The sequence below is a fragment of the Hirundo rustica genome, chromosome 25 (genome assembly GCF_015227805.2).
Source record: "Hirundo rustica isolate bHirRus1 chromosome 25, bHirRus1.pri.v3, whole genome shotgun sequence".
Classification (NCBI taxonomy): Eukaryota; Metazoa; Chordata; class Aves; order Passeriformes; family Hirundinidae; genus Hirundo; species Hirundo rustica.
In genome coordinates this window covers 4,154,416-4,175,134 of record NC_053474.1, presented here as the reverse complement: position 1 = coordinate 4,175,134, position 20,719 = coordinate 4,154,416, and the positions used below count along the sequence as shown (strand labels likewise).

The window sequence follows — 20,719 nt, the reverse complement described above, 5'->3', positions numbered from 1 at the left end:
ACCGCTTGTCACCATTCCAGGAGCATTTCCGGGGTGTCCCCCATCCCACCCGCTGCCTCTGTGCTGCTCTCCAGGGAACTCAGCCTCGCCAGCTGGAGATGGACAGGACAATTATCCCCCTAATTTTACCTCCTTTGATGGGGCGTTCACAGAACCACAGACTGGTTTGGGCTCAAGGGACCTCAAAGCTCATCTCATTCCCACCCCCTGCCATGGTCAGGGACACTTTTCACTAGCCCAGGTTGCTCCAAACCCGGTCCAACTTGGCCTTGGACATTTCCAAGGATTTTGGCTGTGCTCAAGAGACTTTAGTTTCAACTTGCCCAAAGAGCAAAAACGAGTTAAATTTGGTGAAGCTTTTCTGCAGAAGAACCCTCAGCTCTGGGTGGAAGTGACAGGGAGTTCACCATGATGTGCTTCACCAGCACAAACCCAGACAGCAGGTGTGTGTTCTCAGCACGTTCCAGTGACTTTATTCATTTCAAACCATCTTAAAATAACCAGATGCCTTTTGTTTTCTGCTGCAGCAGGGTGAGGGAGCTCAGAGATCTGTTGTGAGGAGATGGATTTGGGGGGTTAAAAGAAGTATTTCCATGATCTTTTATTTAGGATCTGTAACTGAAATCCCAAGGGACATCTTGGCTCCAGCTCCACCTGGAGGGAAGGAGGTTTGTTCCTTCCAACCTTGGCTGCAATTTGCAAACCCTCCCAGTGATCCAGGGAGGGTTTCAGTCATTCTTGGTCCTTGGTGGCTGTGAGGACAGAGAGACCCCAGGGAAAAGCAGAGCCTGAGGGGTTTCAGCCTTTCCTTGAATTTTTACTTTGGGCATGTGCCATTGCTTCTTTGTACATACAAAAAACAAACAAACAAACAAACAAAAAAACCAACCAAAAAAAAAAAAACAAACACCCCACCAAACTGTAGTCCTTTTTATCTGTTTCTCCACTGGTTCCAGCCATGTTTATCATCATGTGTTCACCCTTTTACATCCCTTTATCTTATTTTGCCACTTAGTCTTGAAGCTCTTCAGCGACTGCAGGACAACCGAACGTTTCTATATTCTGTTACTTATCACTGTCGTGTCAGGGAGTGAGAGCTGCTCTCGTGCCAGGGGATGTCGAGAAACAGCTCCTGGGGCCGGAGGTCCCCACCCCACATCTGGCACCTTTTTCTCCACAGCACAGGCAGCGGATGAGACTTCCCCAAACTGCGCAGGGTACCGCAGGCTTTTGGGGAAGGGACGTGTGATTGGTGCACGGGTGACACGGCTTGAGCTTAAAAGTTCGGAGCAGAGGAGGAAGTGTCACAGCACTCGCAGAGCCCCTGCCATGCCGCCCCTCCAGCGTGCCTGCCTGCTCCTGCTGCTCGCCCTGCTCGGCCTGTGCCTGGTAAGGACGGGGCCCGGGGGTCCAGCCAGCTCTGCCCAAGCGTGGGGAGGGTTCAGGAAGGGGGGAATTTCTGCTTTCAGCTGAAAACCTCAGGTTTTGGTTTTCTCTTTGACTTTAACTGCTGCGATCTTACCGAGAGCTTTGTGTCTGGAAGGTCCAAACGCTTTTCATATGGCGCTTTTTGAAAACGTTTCTTTAACTTGAGAGTACCACTCACCTCTGTAATGTTCACCCTGGGCTCTCCAGCTCATCTTCCAGCCTCTCCCTTGCCTGCTGGCCCCAGTCCGTGCCTGCGGTGGGGACTCTGAGCGTGGCTGGCAGGAGGGGACATGCGGCTGTGGCTTCCTCTCACCTCTCCCCACTGGATGTTATTTTCCTTCCTGCTGGGGGGCTCCATGGGGGCTCGCTCCGAGAGCCCTGCTGAGGGATGTCGGGGCTCTCTGGGGTGGTGAGGGATGAACCCACCCAGCACTTTTGGGGAGCACGATGCACTTTGGGGCAGCTTTTGGGATGATTTTATTTTTTTTTTTCCTGCAATATGTTGGTAACAGGGCCAGATCTGTCTGTGCTTACTGCATTCATGAAGTTCTGCACAGCCGCGACCTGCTGCTGGCTCCACAGGGTGCATTTACATTTTGGGATTCCCCCTCTGTAAACCAGGCAAAAAGGACAAGAGTGTGGCAAAGGGGCAGAGCAGCGTTTTGGGCTCCATTCCTGGTCCTTTCCCATCTCCGGAGGGACCCTGAGGAGGGGTGTAAGACGGTGTGGTTCCCAGCAGGAAACGGCATCACTTTTCCAGCCGCTAGGGCAGTGTTAGAGAGGGAAAGTGCCCTGAGATCGCGACTCCGGCTGTGCTGCATTTTACACACCGTCTGCACCCTCCGTGTTTGCAGCAGCCCGGGATCGGGGAGCCCTCCTCCCCCCGCTTCCAGTTACGGGCGTTTCCCGTGCTGCAGGGCCGTGACCGTCACCTTCTCAACCACTTCCTCGCAGCAGCAGAAGGAGCAGATACTACTCCCTGGCTTCCACTTCCCCTCTAGTTTCTAAAAACCCCTTGGTTAGAAGCAGCGTAGTGATTCCAGGAAGAGCTCGCTTCCCTCCCTGCGCTGGGACAGCCCAAAGCCAAGAGCTGGAGTGTGAAGGGAGCAGGGCTCAGGAGGCTGTTTGTCCTGCCTGGGGTGGGGCAGTGTGGGCACTGGAGTGCCCCGGCTCCTTTTGCCCCCAGGCCCATCCTGTGAGGGCTCTCAGGGCTTTCACCGCCGTGCTGTTGTTGGGAGGGATGTCTGAAACTCCTTTTCTTTTCCAGTCCCTCGGCCAGGCGAGCGATGAGGTGTCTCCTTCGAAACATCCTGCCCTGAGCAACGTCACGATCCCCACCAGCAGCGGCCTGAGGCCGCCCAGCGCCTCCCCGCCGCTCCTGTCCATGGCGCTGGGGGTGGTGGCAGCGCTGCTGCTCCTGCGCTGAGCGGGACGATCCCGGCGCGGTCCTGCTTCCTGCAGACCCGCTCCACGATGGCATCGCCCGGCACCATCCCAGTTCCTGCCGCCCTCCGCTCGCCTCGTCCCCCCGGCCTCGGAGTGAGCCCCCGGCCTTGGGGGGCGGAGCAATAAACGCGCCGGTGCCGAGACCTCGGGCTCGTCTCTGCGTTTTCCCGGTTCGCTACCGGGGCTGATGGGGGCGTGGGGGCGCAGCACCGGCCCCCTGCCGGCGGCTTCAACCCTCGGGGATAGCGGGGCCGGGTGGGGCCAGGCCCCTGAGCGTCCCCCGGGTGTCCCTCGAGTGTTCCCCGAGTGTCCCCCGGGTGTCCCCCGAGTGCTCCCCGGGTGTCCCCTCCCCCGAATGTTACCCGAGCGTCCCCCGGGTGTCCCTCGAGTGTTCCCCGAATGTCCCCCGAGTGCTCCCCGGGAGTCCCCCGGGTGTCCCTCGAGTGCTCCCCGGGTGTCCCCCGAATGTCCCCCGAATGTTCCCCGAGTGCTCCCCCGGGCCTCCCCCGACTTTTCCCTCTCAGACCCCCGCGGCTTCGGGCGGGACCTCCGCGCGCCCCCTCAGGCCGGGCTGGGCAGCCCGCGGCCAATCCCGCGGCAGGAGCTGCTGCTCCCCGCCAATCCAGTGCCGCCAGCTCCCGCCCTTAGCCAATCACAGCCCGGCGGTGTTAGTATAAAAGCGTGAGAGGCGCTCGCCCCTTGTCGGTTAGGCGCGGACGCGGCTCGCGGCGGAGCTGCTGCGTGCTGGGGGCTCTGCACTGTTGAGCGGGTTTCACTTTCTTCAGCGTCCCTCCTGCCGGGCTGATCTTAACCTTTAAGTGCCTCGTGTGCCTGTCCTCCTGCCCGAACGGGTACTGGGGCCATGGGAGACACGTAAAAGATGGGCGTTTGTTGAAAGTCACAGCAGTCCCCCCCCGATGTCACCTGCGCACCCCAGGCTGTCACCGCTGTTCCCTGCGAGGGTGATGCATGGTCGCTGCCTCCATGCAGTGACCAGGCCAGGCTCTCACTGGCAGCCATGTCCCCTCCCCAGCAGCGAGGACAGAGGCTCTTCTTGTCCCCATTTCTCGCCTTGTGTAGCCCCTGGCTCCAAGTCACATCCCCAGGGTGCTCCTGCTCTCGACCCAGGGTGAAACCTCAGTCCTGGGCACTTGGAAGATGGGTGACCTGAGCCATGACGCAGCCCTGCATCAGGGACAGGGAGCGCTGCTGGCTCTGAGCTCGGCCCGGGGTGCCAAGACAGGGACCCCCAAGGCTGCAGGCTGGGATCCCCGGGTCCCCCTGAGCTGGAGCTGGAGCTGGAGCTGGTGGGGTCCCGCAGCCCCCGGTGCTCCCAGGGCAAGCTTGGCCAGTGCCTCCCATCTCAAACTCCGTGGCCACGGAGCTGCTTGTGCCCGCGGGCACTAGAGGGCACTGGGATCCCATCCTGGCACCAGGATCAGGCCTGGGGCTGGCAGGGGTGAGGTGGTGGGGTGGGGGGTACTGCCAGGCTGTGGGCAGTGCAAGGACAAGGACAAGGACACCAACCATCCAGAGAGAGCTGGCCCAGACAAGCAGGGCTGTATCTTACACACGTACATAAATACAGTTCAGGGGGAAGAAAACACTTGTGGGGAGGGGCTCTGCTGCTCTCCAGAGGGTCCCACGTTGGTCGTGTCCATGGGATCCTTCGTGGACCTTGTTCAGGCCTCCTCAGGAGGGAGGTGGGGTGGTGCCTCCATGATGGAAGAGGTTGATGGTCATCCTTCACACCAGAGGCTGGGGCAGAGAGGTGCTTGGGATGCAGCGTGGGTGGGGTCTGAGGCATCCTGCCCCAGTGTGGGGATGCTGGCAGGGTGTCCCCATCCTGCCCCATGGCACCTCTGCCCCTCACAGCACCTGGATGTCCCAGGTCTGCGTGGGTCTTTCATCAGCCATGTCCCAAACGATGGCATGGTCCCGGTCGTAGCTTCGGCCGCCTGCAGAGCGAGGGGAAGGTTTGGGGAGGGCAAACCCCACTGCTGATGGTGCTGAAGGGGTGGGCACCCCATGTCATGGCCAAACACCCCATTTTTGGGCATCCCTGGGAAAGCAGCCTCACCCTTGACATCAAGGATCATGTCCTCGAACATCTGGCTGCGGATCCGTCCCTGAGAATCGATGCTCCAGGTCTGACGTGGCATCCTCGTCTCGGACCACAGCACGGCCTTGGCGCCCTTCCCGGCTGGCCCGATGACCTGCAGGCTCATGTTGGGGGCCACCTGCAGGGGACACAGAGGCAGAGATTTCCCTGTAGGCGCAGCTGGTTCTGTGGTGGAATGTGGGATGAGCAGGAAAACCCCTCAGTGAGAGGTGGGGGTGTTGAGGGTGACAAAAACTGCAGGGAAGGCAGAGCTGGCTTCACATCTCCTGGGAAGACTCAGGCAGGAGAATCACCAGATGTTTGGGGACAAGGCTGGGATCAGAGGCTGGGAAAAGCTGTTATAAACCTTGGAAGATGGCTGTGGGGTGGGGAGTGCCCAGCAGGAGTCCTGCCAGGGGCTGCTCTGGTCCCCTCGGCTGTGCTGGCTGTCACACCTGAGCCCTGACCTGGTTTTTGATCAGCCCGTCCTCGTAGTACCAGACAGAGCTGCTCTGCTCGCTCAGGCTGGAGACCACCACCCGCCCCGCCTTCATGTCCTCCACATCGTCGGGGACCAAGAGGAAGAGCTCCAGCTTCCTGCTTCTGATGCGGAAATAGATCCGTCTCTGCAATGAGAGGAACCTGGTGTTTGCACCCAAAAGCCCTGCTGCCTGCACCTCCAGGACCTCACCTGGCTTTGGGGGCTTTGGGAAGGGAGGATCCTGGACCCCTGGGGGGTTGTCCCCATTGTCCTCCCCCCAGGAGTTCCCCACGTCTCCCCAGGGCGATGGCTGTGACCGTGACCTGTCCCTCGTAGCTGGCATGGGCACGGCTCCCCACGCTGGGATGCCATGAGTTTTACGAGGCAGTTGCCCACAGGGAGCGTTTCACCACAAAGGCAGCCACTCCCAGGGTGGGGGACGGGAATCTGGAGTGGCAGAGCCGAGCTGGTGGCACCTTTCCCATGTCAGAGCTGTCAGCTGCAGGCTGCTGCCCTCCAGCTCCCCCAGCCCACCCCGAGCGGGCTGGCAGCTCTGTCTCCACGTGATCCTTGTGCCCCGGGGTTTTGGGGTTCACCCCGCCGGGTGCCAGTGCCCTGCCCCCTCCCAAAGGTGACACTCACCTGGCGGATGGGGTAGAGGGACCCCACGTGCTGGAGCCCGCTGTAGGTCAGCCAGTTGGTGATCTCGGTGCAGTCCAAGAGCCACTGCCGCCCTCGGAAGTCACCGTGCTCACACAGCACCCAGCTGTGGGGACAGCGTGGCACGGGACACGTCACCCCGGGCGGGCAGGGGACACCCACCGTGTGCCGGGGAACCGGGGCTCACTTACATCCCTCCTTTGACCCGCACCGACAGCACATGGTTGTTGAAACCCTCTGCCTGAAGGCTCCGCACTTCGGAGTTCAGCTCGATCTCCTTCCCCTCGAAACACTCCAGCCCGTGCAGGAAGATGGAGGGCTCCGAGAAAAACTGCGGAGTCGGGGCAGAGACAGGGTGGGAGCGGGCAAGGGGGGAGGAGTGAGGGTTCCAGGGGTGGAGAACCAGAACTGGGGGTGCCCGTGAGAGAGGAAAAACATTCGGGAGGGAGTTCTACTAGAGAAGGGAAGGGAAGGGAAGGGAAGGGAAGGGAAGGGAAGGGAAGGGAAGGGAAGGGAAGGGAAGGGAAGGGAAGGGAAGGGAAGGGAAGGGAAGGGAAGGGAAGGGAAGGGAAGGGAAGGGAAGGGAAGGGAAGGGAAGGGAAGGAAGGGAAGGGAAGGGAAGGGAAGGGAAGGGAAGGGAAGGGAAGGGAAGGGAAGGGAAGGGAAGGGAAGGGAAGGGAAGGGAAGGGAAGGGAAGGGAAGGGAAGGGAAGGGAAGGGAAGGGAAGGGGACCCCACCAGTGGAACTTTCTTCAAGGAGCGGATGGCGGTGGAGCAGAGGCAGCCCATGGCACTGAGCGTGGGGTACTCGCCCTCGGACAGCACGTGCTGCTCCCCGGCGAAGTCCTGCCCGTCGAACAGGATCCAGCTGGTGGGGAGGAGCATTCCCAGGCTGACAGAGCCATCATGACATCCATCCCTCCTGTGACCCGCAGCACCCCCATCCTGCCCACCCTCTGGAGCTGCCCAGGGTGTTGTCCCTGTCCCCATCCCACATGGCCCCGGGACACCCTACCTGCCCCCACGGACTCTGCAGGAACGTGGGATGAGGCCTTCGGGCAGGGCCTCCTGGTCCTCCTCAAAGGCAACGTGATCCCCCAAGAAGTCAGGCTCTGAGAAAAGCAGGATCTGGGGAGGGGGAGCAGAGGGGCTCGGTGAGGGGGCAAAGCATCACCACCACCCCACAAGGGGCTGTGTCCCCCTCCCCTTCCTCCACCCCTGACCTTGGAGACGAAGTGGAGGTTGTGTTCCCTGACCTGGAAGCAAACAGAATGGGGCTGGTGGGTGTCTGGCCGTGGCACCCACCGGCCCGGGGGGTCCCATGAGGAGGAGGTGTCCCCTCACCTGCAGGATGGGCTGTGCTGAGGCGATGTGACAGTCGGTAGCCCCCCAGTCCTCGCAGCTGCGGTACACCCCCTTCTCCAGGATGTACTGCTCACCTGAGTAGTTGGGGCCCTCGTAGGCCACCCACCTGCGGGGAGGAGGGGAGTGCTGGCTCATTTCGCCCCCCAGCCGCCCCCCGGGCCCCCCTGCCCCGTGCCCACACTCACACGCCGCTCAGCACGTGGATGGACTGGGTGACGGTGCCGTAGCCGGCCAGCTGCGTGTCGGGGAGCGCCTCGCTCAGCTCCACGCTCGGGCCCTCCTCGAAGTCCATGGCCTCGAACAGCACCAGTGCTGGGTCAGAGAAGTCCTGTGGGGAGAAGGAGCACCCCCCAAGCCCCATGTTGTGGCAGGGGAAGGGGCTGTGGGCTGGGCACACACACAGCCGGGCTCCTGCCTGGCCTCGGGCACCCTGGCGAGGGTGGGAGCAGCTGCCAAACCTTTGCTTGGATGCGTGTGGGGGATCTCAGGCCATGCCCAGCTGCCTGATGCAGGCAGGGAGGGATCTTTTTGGGGGTGAGGATGGCATGAGGGTGCCTGGCTGTCCCTGCCCACACTAAATCCATTCCCAAGCGATTCCCATCCCTGCCCTCACCGTCCGGATCAGCCGCAGAGACACCAGCTCCTTGCTGTAGCCGCCCCACTGCCTCCAGTCCTGGTACTCTCCTTCCTCCAGCAGGTACTGGTGGCCACGGAAACCTTCCTTCTCGTAGCCAACCCAGCTGTGGCACAGGCAGACACGGGCAGTGAGGACCCCAGAGGATTTCCACGTGCTGAGGCACCATCCACACCCTCTCTCCCAAGTGACCCGCAGCCATTCCACAGCCCTTCCCAGGGGTGACCATCACCTTCCCAGCCTGCTCCAGCCGGGATGCCAGCCCTGCCCTCCCCGTGCCACTCACCATCCGCCCAGGACGCGCAGGGAGCCCACGGTGGGCAGCGCTGGCTCGGGCAGGCGCTTCAGGTCATAGATGTCTCTGCTGATGGTGAAGCTGCGGCCCTGGAAAGCTGCAGCCTCATAGATCAGCACCTGGGAGCAGGTGAGAAAGGTGAGAAAGGGGAGAAAGTTGAGAATGGTGAGAAAGGGGACAAGGTGAGGTGGGAATGGTCCCACTGCCATCCCAGCCCACGATTCCTGGGAGCTGCCCCGGAGCTCACCTGTGGCTCACCAGGTCTCTCCACGACGGGGCAGCCCTGGAAGGAGAAGCAGCCCCAGTGAGGCTGTGCTGGCAGGAGGGCACATTGCAGGCACATCTGCTGCCACCCTTTAAAGCCTGAGCTGTTTTTTGGGTCATTTTCATTCAAGAAGCTCTTTCGAAGCTTTCCCTCACCCCTATCCCACAGGAGCACTTTCCAAAGCCACGCTTGGCCTGTTTCCACACCTTGATCTCACTGATGGCAACCAGGAGCCGCCAGAACTCACTCCCACCTGGATACAGCCCCGGCACCCCTGGGACAACGCACCAGGAACCAGCACTCACCAGCCTGATGGGATGCATGGAGCAGATGGATGGGTCCTTTGCTCCCCAAGCCTTTAAATTGGGGTACCCGCCCGGCTCCAGAACGTAGGGATCGTCGTCGAAGAAAGGCTTGGAGTAAAGCAACCACCTGGGGAACGGGGGGAAGGCATCACACCCTGTTCCCAGCTGTGCTGGAGCCCACCCGGCAGCCCCCCAGCCGCAGGGTCCCGCTCACAGGCCCGAGTGGACGATGATGGAGGCGGCAGCCAGCGCCTGTCCCCGGTCGCGGGTGTCCTCGGCCGAGCCGCTGAACCTGAGCCGGGCGCCTTCGCCGTTCTCCTCCGCGAAGAGGCTGATCTCGGGAGTGCGGTAATCCTGGGGGAACAGCGGCGTTCCGGCCTCCCGCACCTCTGCCTGGAGGGCGCAGGGAGGCTCCGGGGGGGGTCCCTGCACTCACCCGCACCACCCTCTTGAAGGAGCCGATGCGGAAGGGGCGGCTCCCGCGGGGCTGCCCGTTGTCCCCGTTGTCCCCGTTGTCCCCGTTGTCCCCGTTGTCGCGGTACGCCGTCCAGGGGTTGTCGATCTCCACGTCCCCCTCGGCCAGGACGCACTTGCGCCCGCGGAACCGCGGCTTCTCGTACATCACCCACCTGGGAGCGGGGCCGGGGCAAAGCGAGGGGGAAAATCCAGCGTTAGGCGCTGCCCTGCGGGTGCCCCCGGGGCAGAGTGCGGGTGGGGACGCGCTGCCACCGCCGCGATGCTGCGTCCGCGGTAATTAGCACTGGCAGGAGGACGGTCACTCCTGAACCCCGGGCTGCAACATCCTCGGCACGGGGAACACGCGAGTCCCAGCCAAGCCTCGGTGTCCTCACCCGCCTCGGATGACTCGGATGGAGATGGTGTGTGAGAGCTCCCAGGACGTGGCGTCGGGGACGTCGTCCCAGATCTCCCGTTTCTGCCCCGCGAAGCCGGCGTCGGAGTAGAGGATGATCTGGGAAGGGGTGACACGGCGGGGACGTGCTGCCACACCGCGCCATGCCCAGCCCAGCCCGGCCCCACCGCCCTCGCCGTACCTTGCCAGGTCTTGTGTTGATCTTCTCCAAGCCCTCCTTATCCTCCTGCTGTGAAGAGCCGAGGGGACGGGCGGGTGAGGAGCACGGAGGGACATCGGCTGCAGCAGCCATCTCCCTGCAGCCCAAGGGAGCCGCAGCCGCAGCCTCGCGTCTGGCGTCTGCCAGGCCCTCCCACCGCCCCGAGCAGCCACACCTCGAGGATTCCTGCACTGCCGGGGATCAGCCTCCCGTCTGCCCCCGACCCTCCTGTCACCTGCCCGGGACCCTCCCAGAAGCCGTGGTGACACCCTCCCATCACTTGAGCTCGTATCCACCCTTGCCAGTATCCTCCCATCACCCATCCCAGTATCCTCCCGTGACCCTTCCCAGTATCCTCCCATGACCCTTCCCAGTATCTTCCCATCTCCTATCCCAGTATCCTCCCATCTCCTATCCCAGTGTCCTCGATCACTCATCCCAGTACCTGCCCTTTCACCCCATGGCCTCTCTCACAGGGAGCACAAGCCATGTACTGAACAGGGAAGGATGCTCCAGGGTCCAGCGCCCACCCCCTTCCCACACTCCCGGGGAAGGAGAGCATTTCCCAGGCTTTGTTGGGTTCACTCACCAGGACGTGGTCAAGGCTCAGGGTCACGGTGCTCTCTGGCTCCTCGGTGACAGGAGGGACAGAGCCAGAACTCAGAGCTTCCAGCATGGCCATCTCGGGGCCAGAACGGCCACCAGGGCCCAGCCCGTTGTGGTCCCTGAGGCTGGGTGAGTCTGTGCCCCCATCAGTGTCGGGCAGCTCGAGCAGGGCGGCGCTGGGGGACACGAAGCGGCTGTAGAGCACGCTGTTGTCCAGGCGGGAGTAGGGCTTGCCCTCATCAGCTCCAGCCGCCCGCTGCTCCAAGAAGTGGGAGAGCAGCGCCACGCCCTTGAGGACGTTCCCTCGGAAGAGCACGCTCCGCTCGGCCGGGCCCCCGGCCACCAGTTTGGCTTTTTCATCTTCTCCCAGTGTCCCCAGGAGCGAGCCCCCCTCCACCCACCCTTCGCCCAACACGCTGTCCCTGGGCACCCCGCGGAGGGTCCCCGCGGCCGCCCGCTCCTCGGGGCTCAGGTAGGGGTTCTCAATCTCCTCCTCTTCCTCGGGGGTCTCCTCGGGCCGCCCCGCCGGGCCGCGCGCCAGCAGCTCCCGCAGGGCCTCGGGCAGGGACACGGGGGCACGGGGGGCCACGCGGTCCTCGTGGATGGGGGGCAGAGCCGCACAGCGACCCAGCGCCGACGGCCGGGGCTGCCGCGGGGCCTTGGGCGCCTTCCGCATCTCCGAGGGCTCCATGTTGCGCAGCGTGTCCACGAAGATCTCCATGTCCACCAGCAGCTCGGGATCCTCCTCGGTCGCGTCCGGGGGGCTCTCAGCTGGGGGGTCAGGGGCTGGGGGCTCGGTGGGGGGCTCTGGAAGGCTCTCAGGCTCTTGGGCTGCGCCCTGGGGGTCTCCGGTCGTCTCAGGCCCCTCCAGCTCAATCTCAGCCTTTGCTGATGCTGCTGTTTCCAATGAAGGCTCTGGACCATCGCTCACCTCTGTGGGTGGATTCTCGGTGGTGCTGCCAGCTCCCGGGGGGCTCTCTGTCCTCGGCGGCGTGGCTGAAATGGTGCCATCCACATCCGCCACGCTTCCCTCACCTGCGCCAGCCGGATCAGCCCGGCCAGCGGCGCCTGCCGAGGGACACTGCGGGGAGCTGGTCAGACTGGTTTGTGGGTCCCCGGGCCTGTCACCGGCTCCGGGAGCCGCGCTCGCCGGCGTGGGTTCGGCTTGTGCTGAGTCCTTCTCCTCGGGGGATCCCTCGGCCGGGAGCCTGGCGGCCTCTCTGGTGCCCGGCGAGTTCTCCCTGCCCGCTGCGGCCGCGGCGGAGCCGCTGCCGTCCCGCCCGGGGCTGTCCCGCCGTGGCGAGCCCGCGGTGGCCCCGGCGGTGTCGTGCGTCCCGTTTGGAGCCCCCCGTCCCTCCGCCGGCCGCGTTTCGGGCCCGGCCGCGTCCCTGCCCGTCCGCAGCACGGTGACCTGCCTGGCCCTGGGCAAGGCAGGGACCGGGCCGGGCTTGGCGGCGCACGGGGCACCGGGACCGTCCCCGGGAGCCCCCGCGGGACGCTCGGCGGGGCGGGTGGGCAGGAGGGTGCCGTGCACGTAGCTCTCCCTGTGCACGGGCACCTCGCGGGGGGCACCGGCCTGGGAGGGGGAGCCGTCACCGCCGGGCCCCCCCTTCCCCCGCTCGTCCTGGCGCCGGGGTCTCTGCGCCGGGGAATAGACCTGCGAGAAGATGGGGCCGTGCGCCGTGAAGTTCTTGAGGAGGCTGACGGAGGACGAGTGCTCCCGGTGGGTCGGGGCGGCGGGGCTGGAGCCCGTCTTCTCCACGATCTCCCTCTCCCAGGCCTGCAGCAGCAGGGACACCCGGGAGGGGCTCCCGTCCCGGCCCCGAGCGCTCCCGGTGCTCTCCAGGCGCCGCGACACCAGCGAGACCTTCTGGAAGCGGGACCTGCCCTCGGGAGCTGCCGCGGCTCCCTGCTTCATGCTGAGCTCCGTGCTGGAGATGAACCCCCTGCTCTTGGTGTGCCGGAACGGTGGATCCATGCCGGGGGGCCGGGCAGGGAACGCCGTGCTCCAGGAACTCCCCGCGCTGCCGGGCTCAGCCCCCGCGGCCGCCACGCTGGGGCTGGCAGAGCTGCAGGGAGAGAAGGAGTCTCTGGGAAAGCTGAGAACAAACCTGGCCCCAAAACCAGGCCTTGAAACCCCACAGACCTCCCTGTGATGTGCGGGACATTTTGGGAGGATCCCGTGAACACAGGAGGTGGCTTTGGGGCTTCTTGTGGTGCTCACGCCATCCATCCTGGCACATGCGGGGTGTGGGGGGCACCGGGGCTCCCTCTGCACTGCTGTGTCCGGCAGGGCTGGTGGGAGCTCTGCCAAGCACCGAGGAGGGCTGTGGGCTGTGGCAGAGCCTGGGAGGGCACAGGTGAGCCTGGCGGGGCACAGGTGAGTGTGCAGAATGCGGCTGGGCCGTGCCGTGCCCCGAGCCGTGCCGTGCCCCAAACTGCGGGATGAGTCAGGCGGGCATCAGGGCTGCGCCGAGTCAGCAAATGCAGCAAACAAACAAGCCCAGAAAACAACAGGGAAGCTGCTCCGTGGGGGAAAAGGCCTGGCTGGGATCGGGACCAGGGCTGGAGGGCAGGAGGAGGTGGAGACCTGAGCAGCATCATCCCTTGACCTTTCCCTGTGGCTGTGTGGCAAAGGTGGGATTGCTCCATCCACCTCTGCAGCTCCGCTGGCTCGAGGAAATCAACCACAATAATTGTCCAGCCCTCAGCCCCCGATCAGAGATTGTCCCAGCACACAGCTCCACGTCCTGGTGTTGGGTGCTGCAGGGTGGGCATCGCTGTGAGCCCTGGGGCTCAGGGCAGGGGACGGGGACACCTGTGCCACCTCAGCTCGGGGGATGCCAGCAGAGGCGTCCCTGTGCTGTGGCCACACGCCTGCCCCAGAAGGGTTTTATTGCTGGGTTTGGGATTGGGAAGCAGCTGACACAGCAGGTGCTGGGGAGGGAGCTGAAAGTGCACCCACATCCCAGTATCTCCCAGTGAGGAGCTGTTCCCAGCTTTGGGGTGGGGATGGGGATTCGGGGTCAGCCCGAGGGCAGGCTGAGATTGAGGTTCCCCATCCGGGAATGGGGACACCTCCCTGCATGAGTCCCACGGCTGCTTTCCCTGGGGGACACCTCGGGACAAGACCTCATCCTGCACCAGCCAGGTGGGATGAATCCAGCACTGACAGGTTGGGTTTTCCCAGTCCCTGAGGGGATCAGGGGGCTGGGGGCAGGCAGGGAAGTGCCGGGTACAGGCAGCTGCCTGCCCCTTCTGCCAGCCTGCCACGCGCCCTCCAGATCCTGCTCTCCCCGGCCCAGCAGGTCTTTCCAGAACAGATAGGAAGAGTTTGTGTCATTTTTCTGGAAGGTGATGAGACTTCGTCTGAGACAGCCAGCACGGCTCGAGGCTGGGACCAGCCTGGGTGGGGCTGTACAGCCACATGGGCACAGCTGGATCCCCAGGGCCACAGCTGGATCCCCAGGGTCAGGGCATCCACCAGTGGAAGAGGGAAGGATGCACTGGCCATGCCCATGGCTCCAGGACAGCACAGGGACAGGGATGCTGGCACCGTGCAGCACCGGGGCACTGCGGGGGGCAGGTGGGACCTGCTGACTCAGCATCCTCCTCTCACCTGGAGCTGCATTTCCAAAGATCTCCAGGTCTGTCTTTCCCATCCCATCACATCCCATCCCATCCCAGCAGCTGGATCCATCACTTGGTGCCACCCTGGGCCCCCACAGGTCCTGGGAAAGGAGCTGACCCAGAGCTCTGCTCTGCCCCAGCACCCCGTTTTCTGCTAAAATAATTCCCACTGCAGCAATGAGTCAAGGACATGAGGACACGAGGATGCAAGGACAGGAGGACAAGACCCTGCAGCTCCCCGGTTGCCGCTGCCGGCCATCCCCGCCTGCCCGGACGTGCCAGGCTGGATCCAGTGGTGTTGCCACACCGGGGCACCCAGCACGGCTCTAATTAATCCCCTCTGGCCAAGCCAAGCCAAGCCACTGACCTCGTTTGCTGCTTCTGTCACCCCAAAGGGTCTCCCAGCGCCCAAGTCAAAGGCACGAGGCGCTGTTTAATATTCAGGAGAGACCGAGGGGCCGAGGGCAGCAGCTGCGGCTGCCTTTGAGCCGGTGACCACGGATTAAGCTGAGCCTCCGGCCACGTTGGGCTGAGCTCTGTCACCGCGGGGTGAGAGCGGACCTGCCACCTTCAGGAAAATCAGGGATCTGGGTCGGGCGGCTGCTGCACGGGCTGAGGGTCATGGGGAGGGCAGGGGAGCCCCCGTCCCCCCCTCGCTGCCCACGCCTCCCCCCGCTGAGCCGGGTCACGGGCAGCCACGAGCCCGGCACGGAGGGGGACGGGTGACAGGGGATCCCCGCTGTCCCCTCGGCCCGGCTCGTGAGGCCAGCGGAGGTGGAAGAGCCCCAGCAGATTCTGGCAGCTCTTGGGATGCTCTGTGGTGGCAGGAGTTGGATTACAACCCCAGCAGCCCCCCAAATTCAGGGGCTGAAGGTCAGAGCTGGGCTCAGCCCCCACCTCCCGGCCCCATCCCCTCTCCTTTGGCCAGTGCCGATCCTGGGGACGCAGAGACCCCTCCCAGCACCTCCCGAGCAGGGGCTCGGCTCCGCGCCCGGGCAGCTCGCGTGGGCGGCAGCGGGACTGGAGCACCGGTGCCCGCCTCCCCCGGCACCACGGAACCCCTTCCCTGCTGCAGCCCCGCCAGCCGGGCCGGCCCTGGCAGCGCCCTGTGCCCCGGGCCCCCGCCCTGCACCCCCGCGTACCTGCCGGCCGAGGGTCCCACCGTGCCGGGCTCTGTGCCGGGCTCTGTGCCGGGCTCTGTGCCGTGCCGTGCCGGCCGTGCCGCGCCGAGCGGGCTCGCGGTGCTGCTCTGTGCACACCGCACAGCTGGGCGGACCGGCAGAGTCACCCTGAGCACCCAGCCCTGAGCACCCAGCCCTGAGCACCCAGCCCTGGCGCAGCGGAGGTTTGGCATTCCTCAGGTGCTGACAGCCGGGGAGCCGGTCAGGCTGGTTCCAGACCCGGCTCCCCCGTTTCCTCCGACTCAGCAGCGCCGGGAGGGAGCCCAGCCGGCCTGGGTGGCTCTGGGCCCCCCGCGCCTCCATCCCTGCCCCCCACCCGAGCGAAGGGCGATGGTGACCTCGGGTGGGACACCAGTGACCGCTTTCGTCCCCGCGCCTCCGGCCAGCGCGGTGCTCCCACCCCGGGCCGGGCCGTGGGGCTGGCAGGGTCCCGGCACAGCGTGGTGGGGGGCTGGAGGTCCCCAGAGCTGTGATGCCCCGGGTTCATCGGCTTCCCGGGGGTCCCACGCCGAGCCCCCGGCGCTGCAGCCCCCCGGCCCGAGGGGCTCCGAGTGCAGGGAGATCTCCCGGGTCTCAGAGGCCTCTCGGGGGGCTTCAAACAGGCTTGCGGGGGGGGAGTGGAGGTCACAGTAGCCCTGGGCCACCGCGGGATACCTGACCCCGGGGCGCAGGGCCCCATCCCGGCGGGGCTGGGAGCGCAGCAGGGCCAGCAGCCGCCCCGTATCCTCGCCCTGCCCTCCCGCTCCGCCCCAGCCCGGGGCAGCCCGCTGCGGTGCCAGCCTCAGCCCGGGGCCACCACTCCCGACTGCCGGCCCAGCCCGGGAGCCTCCCTGGCCACCGCCAGCCCGGCGCAGGTGGCCACAGTTCAGCTCCGGCTGGGGCGCCCGGGGCCACCCAGCTCTGGGTGACACCGCTCACGTGCTGGGGAAACCGAGGCAGAGCCCAACTCCTTCTGCCGGGTTTTGGCAGGTCCCCGGTCCCCTCCCGTGCCCTTCGCCGGGCCCCCAAGGGTGGCTGAGCACCCACGTCTGCCGGTCCTTGTGGCTCGGGCACAGAGCGGGGTCCGTCCCCTGCATCCCTCCGGTGCAGTGGGCTCGCAGCGATGGGTCCCGGGAGCCCCGGCCCGGCCCGGCTGGGTGTTGTGGGGTTGTCACAGTGTGTGCACGCGTGTGTTTAGCGTGTGCCAGGGTGCCCGTGCCGAGCCAGCCGAGCTCGGCTGCGGCTCCAGCGGGAGCTCCCCTTGCACAGGCCCCGCTGGCCGGGGAGCGCTCAGTCAGGGCTGCGGAGAGTTCCCCGCAGCAAACCAGCTCCCCAGGCACTGGAGAAACTGGAGGGACACCGGGGCGAGCCTGGGCTTTGAGTCACTGTGTGTGTGCAAAGGGAGGGACACGAACGGGGCACGCTGGGGACGGGCGGGGTCGGGCTCGGCCGCAGCTCCCGAGAGAGACGGGGCCAGAGGGAGCCCCAGAGCACCCCGAGACCTCCCGGGGCTGCGGGGGCCCGCGGTCATCCTCCCTCCAGGCGGGGGGAAATGGGATGGTAAGAGAGGAGGAGAAGGAGAAGGAGAAGGAGAAGGAGAAGGAGAAGGAGAAGGAGAAGGAGAAGGAGAAGGAGAAGGAGAAGGAGAAGGAGAAGGAGAAGGAGAAGGAGAAGGAGAAGGAGAAGGAGAAGGAGAAGGAGAAGGAGAAGGAGAAGGAGAAGACCCCCCGAGCCATATCCCCTCCCCTGGGTGAACACTGGGTGCTGTCCCCCATTCCCAATGGGACCTGCAGGGCTCTGCTCCGGCTGCAATGAGTTTCCAGGTCAGCACTGGGCCGGGGGCTGAGCCAGGGCAGCCGCTGCTGGTGTTTGGAGGCACTGAAGGCGATGGGCTCTGGATGTATCAGCCCACTCAGCTTCACCCTTTGAAGGGGCTTCTCCAGCAACCCAAGGAGGATGAAAACCCTGTTAGCCAGGGCACCAGTGAGAGGAGGAAGATGCAGGACAGGCCGATGCTTTAGGAGGTGAGATTCAGCTGCTGGAGGAGTGGCTCTGCCTTTCCTCAATATCCTGCTGTGCTCTCCTGGCTCCCCCAAGCCAGTTTCCCCGCCCCCCCCGCTGCCTGGGTTTGCTGTCAGGGCGAGTGAGGTTTGAACAGGGGTGGGGGGGGATTCAAGGGGCGAGGGCAGACTTGTGAGCTCTGCTCCGGGGGGATCTGCAGCCTCCCAGGAATATCCTTCAGCTATCGATTCCCCTTTATCAGGGAGCAGGAATATGGATGGGCTGAAATCCTGATCAATCCCCGCTCTGCAGCCGATCAATCAGCTGCTGCCCCAGGGCTTTTATCAAAGGGAGCTGCCGAATTTGGGCACAACCCATCACTCCGGGCCAGGGGGCAGGGCTGTCTCTATCCACCTCCACCCCCTCTGCCGTATGGGAGCGCAGGAAGGAAGAGAAGCCTGGCCCCAGGCAGCACCCTCCAGGGCTCCCCTCAGGAACACTCCCCACCCTCCCCTTGCAGGGTGCCAACGCCCCGGGGAGCCCGTTTGGGGTGGAGCAGGGTGGCCACGCTCCATCCCCAGAGCTGTGGGGCACCCACAGTCAGAAAGAAGCCTCAGGGGAGAATTTTTAGAGCGTTTGGAAGGTGCTGCCTCGGGGAGCACATTTGTGTCAATGTCCCCCAGCACCAGAAGCATCCCTCGGCCCCGGCTGGGGTGAGCAGGGGGTGTGGGGGGCAGTGAGGGGGAGGAGCAGCTCCGTGGCCTCCTTTATTGATTGCTTCGTAGCCAAAGGTCAGCGGCGAGCGTGGAAGGGTGGGGAGGAGGGAGGTGGGGCATGAGGGGCTCGCTGCCAGCCCCGGGGCTGTGCCACAGGGGGAAAGTGCCAGCCTCAGGCAGGGCAGGGTGGAGTGCCCAGCATGGCTCCCATTGCACAGGCACCCACTGCTCCCCTTCGTGCCTCAGTTTCCCCACCAGCAGATGGGCTGGCAGGACTGGGCAGTGGCCACCAGCATCCTGGGTTGGGTGTGTGGGGAAGGAGGTGCTGGGGGCCGGAGGGAAGGGTCTGTGCCCACAGGAGGGGTGGAGGTGGGCTCAGCGGGGGCCGCAGGGGGTTTGTGCGTCCGTGTGCAGCCAGGAGGGCTGTGCCTGTGGGGTGGGCAGGGAGAGGGATCAGTTTTCCTCGGCAGGAGCTCAGAGGCTGCTTTTGAGCTGGTCAGTGGTGACAGTGACAGCACTGGGAGATGGTGCTGGAGCCTCAGCCCAGATAGCGTCATCTTCCACGGCCCTTCAGTCCCCAGGACCCTGGCGGGGTTTGTGGCGCCGTGGGGATGCCGGTGCCCATCTCTGCCAGCGCTGTGACCCACGTGCCCGGGTGCTGCCCATGCCCAGGACTCCTCCTGCCGGGTCAGGGCCTGGCTGGAGCCCCGGGGCAGCTCCGTGGGTCCGGCCCAGGGCCAGCACTGGGCTCTCAGAGCTCCTGCCCTCGCCCGGCCGTGCCGAGGGAGAAGATTTACAGGCTGTCAGAGCCGGGGCCAGAGGTCAGCAGGGGTCAGAAAGTCCATTTCAGTGAGGTCACTGTCCACTTCTTTCAATCTAATGAAGCCATTATTTGTGAAAGCGGCCGCTTCGATGGCTATTCCCTTGAAGCCGAGCAGGGCACAGTGACCGGCTCTGAAAGAACAGGAAGGAGTCCCCTTCCCTTTGCCATTTGCCATTCAACAGGCCCCGAAAACAAATACACCACACACAGAAATATGACACGGGGCCGGCGCTGCTGTGGGCTGGGACAGCGGCGCTGGGGGAAGGATGCATGGAAAGGGATGGTGCCTGGAAGTGCCCAGATCGGGGATTTGGCTGCATCACGTGGCTGGGAAGCCACTGAGAATGGGCAGAAATCGGGGGGGTGCTGAGGAAGTTGCTGCCGGCCGTAAATAGATACAGGAAAACGCCTCTGGGGCTGCTGGTCACTCCTGCCCGTCAGGAAGGGGCTGGAGGGGGAAGCTGGTGCAGGGTGTGGATTATTTTCGGAAGGGTTCGTTGTGGAGAAAGCAAGAGCTCATTCCTCACCACGTCCTTCCCCCGTGCCCTCGCACCTCTGCACCGCAGCACAACGTGAGGCTGCGCCCACCCCAGACCCCCAGTGAAACGGGGAAAACTGGGAAGGAGATGGGCTGGAAGCAGGGATGAGCTGAGAGGCTGGAGCCTTATGGAGAGTGGGTTATTTTCTCCCCTCTCGGCCCAGTTATCCCGGAGCCGAGAGGAAAACGAGGATAAACAACTCTCGCAGCCAGGAGAGGGGGCCAGACGCGCTCCTGCTCCCGGGATGATCCCGGATCGCCGCCCGAGCTGGCTGTGAGTGCCGGCAGAGAGGAGGAGCGTGAGCACGGACAGGCACCGTGGTTTCCTTCTTGCCGAGACTGTCCCCAGCCCCGTCCTGGGCCTGGTCGGGGATGGCAGCGGGGATCCCAGAGCAAACACTGGCCAGACCCTTCCCTCCTCCTGCTGCAGGTGCGGTGCTGCTCCTTGGCTTTGGGGAATCGGCTCAGGACTGACGATGAGACACCGGCGGAGTTTCCTCCCCAGCCCGGTTTGCGCCCGTTAAGAGCAGTGTGCAGGTGAGGGGACACGCTGTGACACCGCGTGTGGCGTCCCGCTGTGTGTCCCGCCTGTGTGCCCTGGGACACGGCTTCACCTGCCCCGCGGGAGTGACAGAGTCCTGGCGGGCTGAGCAGCTCCCAGGAGGGTGCCTTCACAGAGAAAACCATCCAAGACCTCCTCTTCCTCCTCTTCCTCCTCCCTTGCCATCAGCGGGGCCCGGCGGGGCTGCTCGGCTCTGTGAGGAAGGGGCAACCAGGAGCCCCCGGGTGTGGGGCGGGCGGGGATACGCGGGGCAGGAGGAGGAGGAGGAAGAGCGGGAGGAGGAGGAGGAAGAGCGGGAGGAGGAAGGGCACCAGGACCCTGGACAGAGCCGCCGGTTCAGCACCACGGCCAGCGGCGGCGGCCCCGCGGGCGGCGGAGCCCTCGCGCGGGGATCCCCCACGCGGGATTTCCCCGGCAGCCCCGGCCCGGCCCGAGGGTCCCCCCGCGGGTGTCACCGCGGTCCCGCCGCTCCCGGTGACCCAGAGGTGCCCACCCCACTCCCGATGCTCCGCTCGGTGACACCACGCGGGACTCGCCCCGCGTGGGGCGGCCGCGGTGGGCGCAGACTCCGCTCCCCCAGCCCCAGCTCCCCTTTGGGGGGTCACCGCCGGCCGGCCCCGGTTTGGGGGACCCC

At 64.8% G+C, this 20,719-nt stretch overlaps 1 protein-coding gene and 1 long non-coding RNA gene across 2 annotated transcripts; one reads left to right on the top strand and one right to left on the bottom strand.

Moving 5' to 3' along the window:
- The first annotated feature begins 1,042 nt into the window (after positions 1-1,042).
- LOC120763202 (uncharacterized) lies at positions 1,043-3,017 on the top strand. Its single transcript, XR_005704040.2, has 2 exons — positions 1,043-1,389; positions 2,696-3,017. It is a non-coding gene; the product is annotated as an uncharacterized LOC120763202 (long non-coding RNA).
- A 1,726-nt stretch (positions 3,018-4,743) lies between these two features.
- Positions 4,744-12,633, bottom strand: CRYBG2 (crystallin beta-gamma domain containing 2). Its single transcript, XM_040085981.1, has 19 exons — positions 10,639-12,633; positions 10,032-10,079; positions 9,831-9,949; positions 9,416-9,608; positions 9,194-9,333; positions 8,980-9,106; positions 8,657-8,692; positions 8,401-8,528; positions 8,094-8,220; positions 7,666-7,808; positions 7,460-7,586; positions 7,339-7,371; positions 7,131-7,243; positions 6,854-6,983; positions 6,308-6,447; positions 6,099-6,222; positions 5,443-5,601; positions 4,955-5,114; positions 4,744-4,832 (listed from the first exon to the last, which is right to left on the bottom strand). The coding sequence occupies exons 1-19, from the start codon at positions 12,631-12,633 to the stop codon at positions 4,744-4,746; spliced, it is 4,131 nt and encodes a 1,376-aa protein (XP_039941915.1).
- Positions 12,634-20,719: the final 8,086 nt, after the last annotated feature.

Bases quoted from the DNA above. Each gene is read 5' to 3' on its own strand.
- CRYBG2 (XM_040085981.1), bottom strand. From the start codon at position 12,633: ATGGATCCACCGTTCCGGCACACCAAGAGCAGGGGGTTCATCTCCAGC. The intron at 10,080-10,638 runs GTGAGTGAACCC...GGCTCTTCACAG, and splicing joins TGAGCCTTGACCACGTCCTG to CAGGAGGATAAGGAGGGCTT. The intron at 5,602-6,098 runs GTGAGTGTCACC...CTCTCATTGCAG, and splicing joins CCCTCTACCCCATCCGCCAG to AGACGGATCTATTTCCGCAT.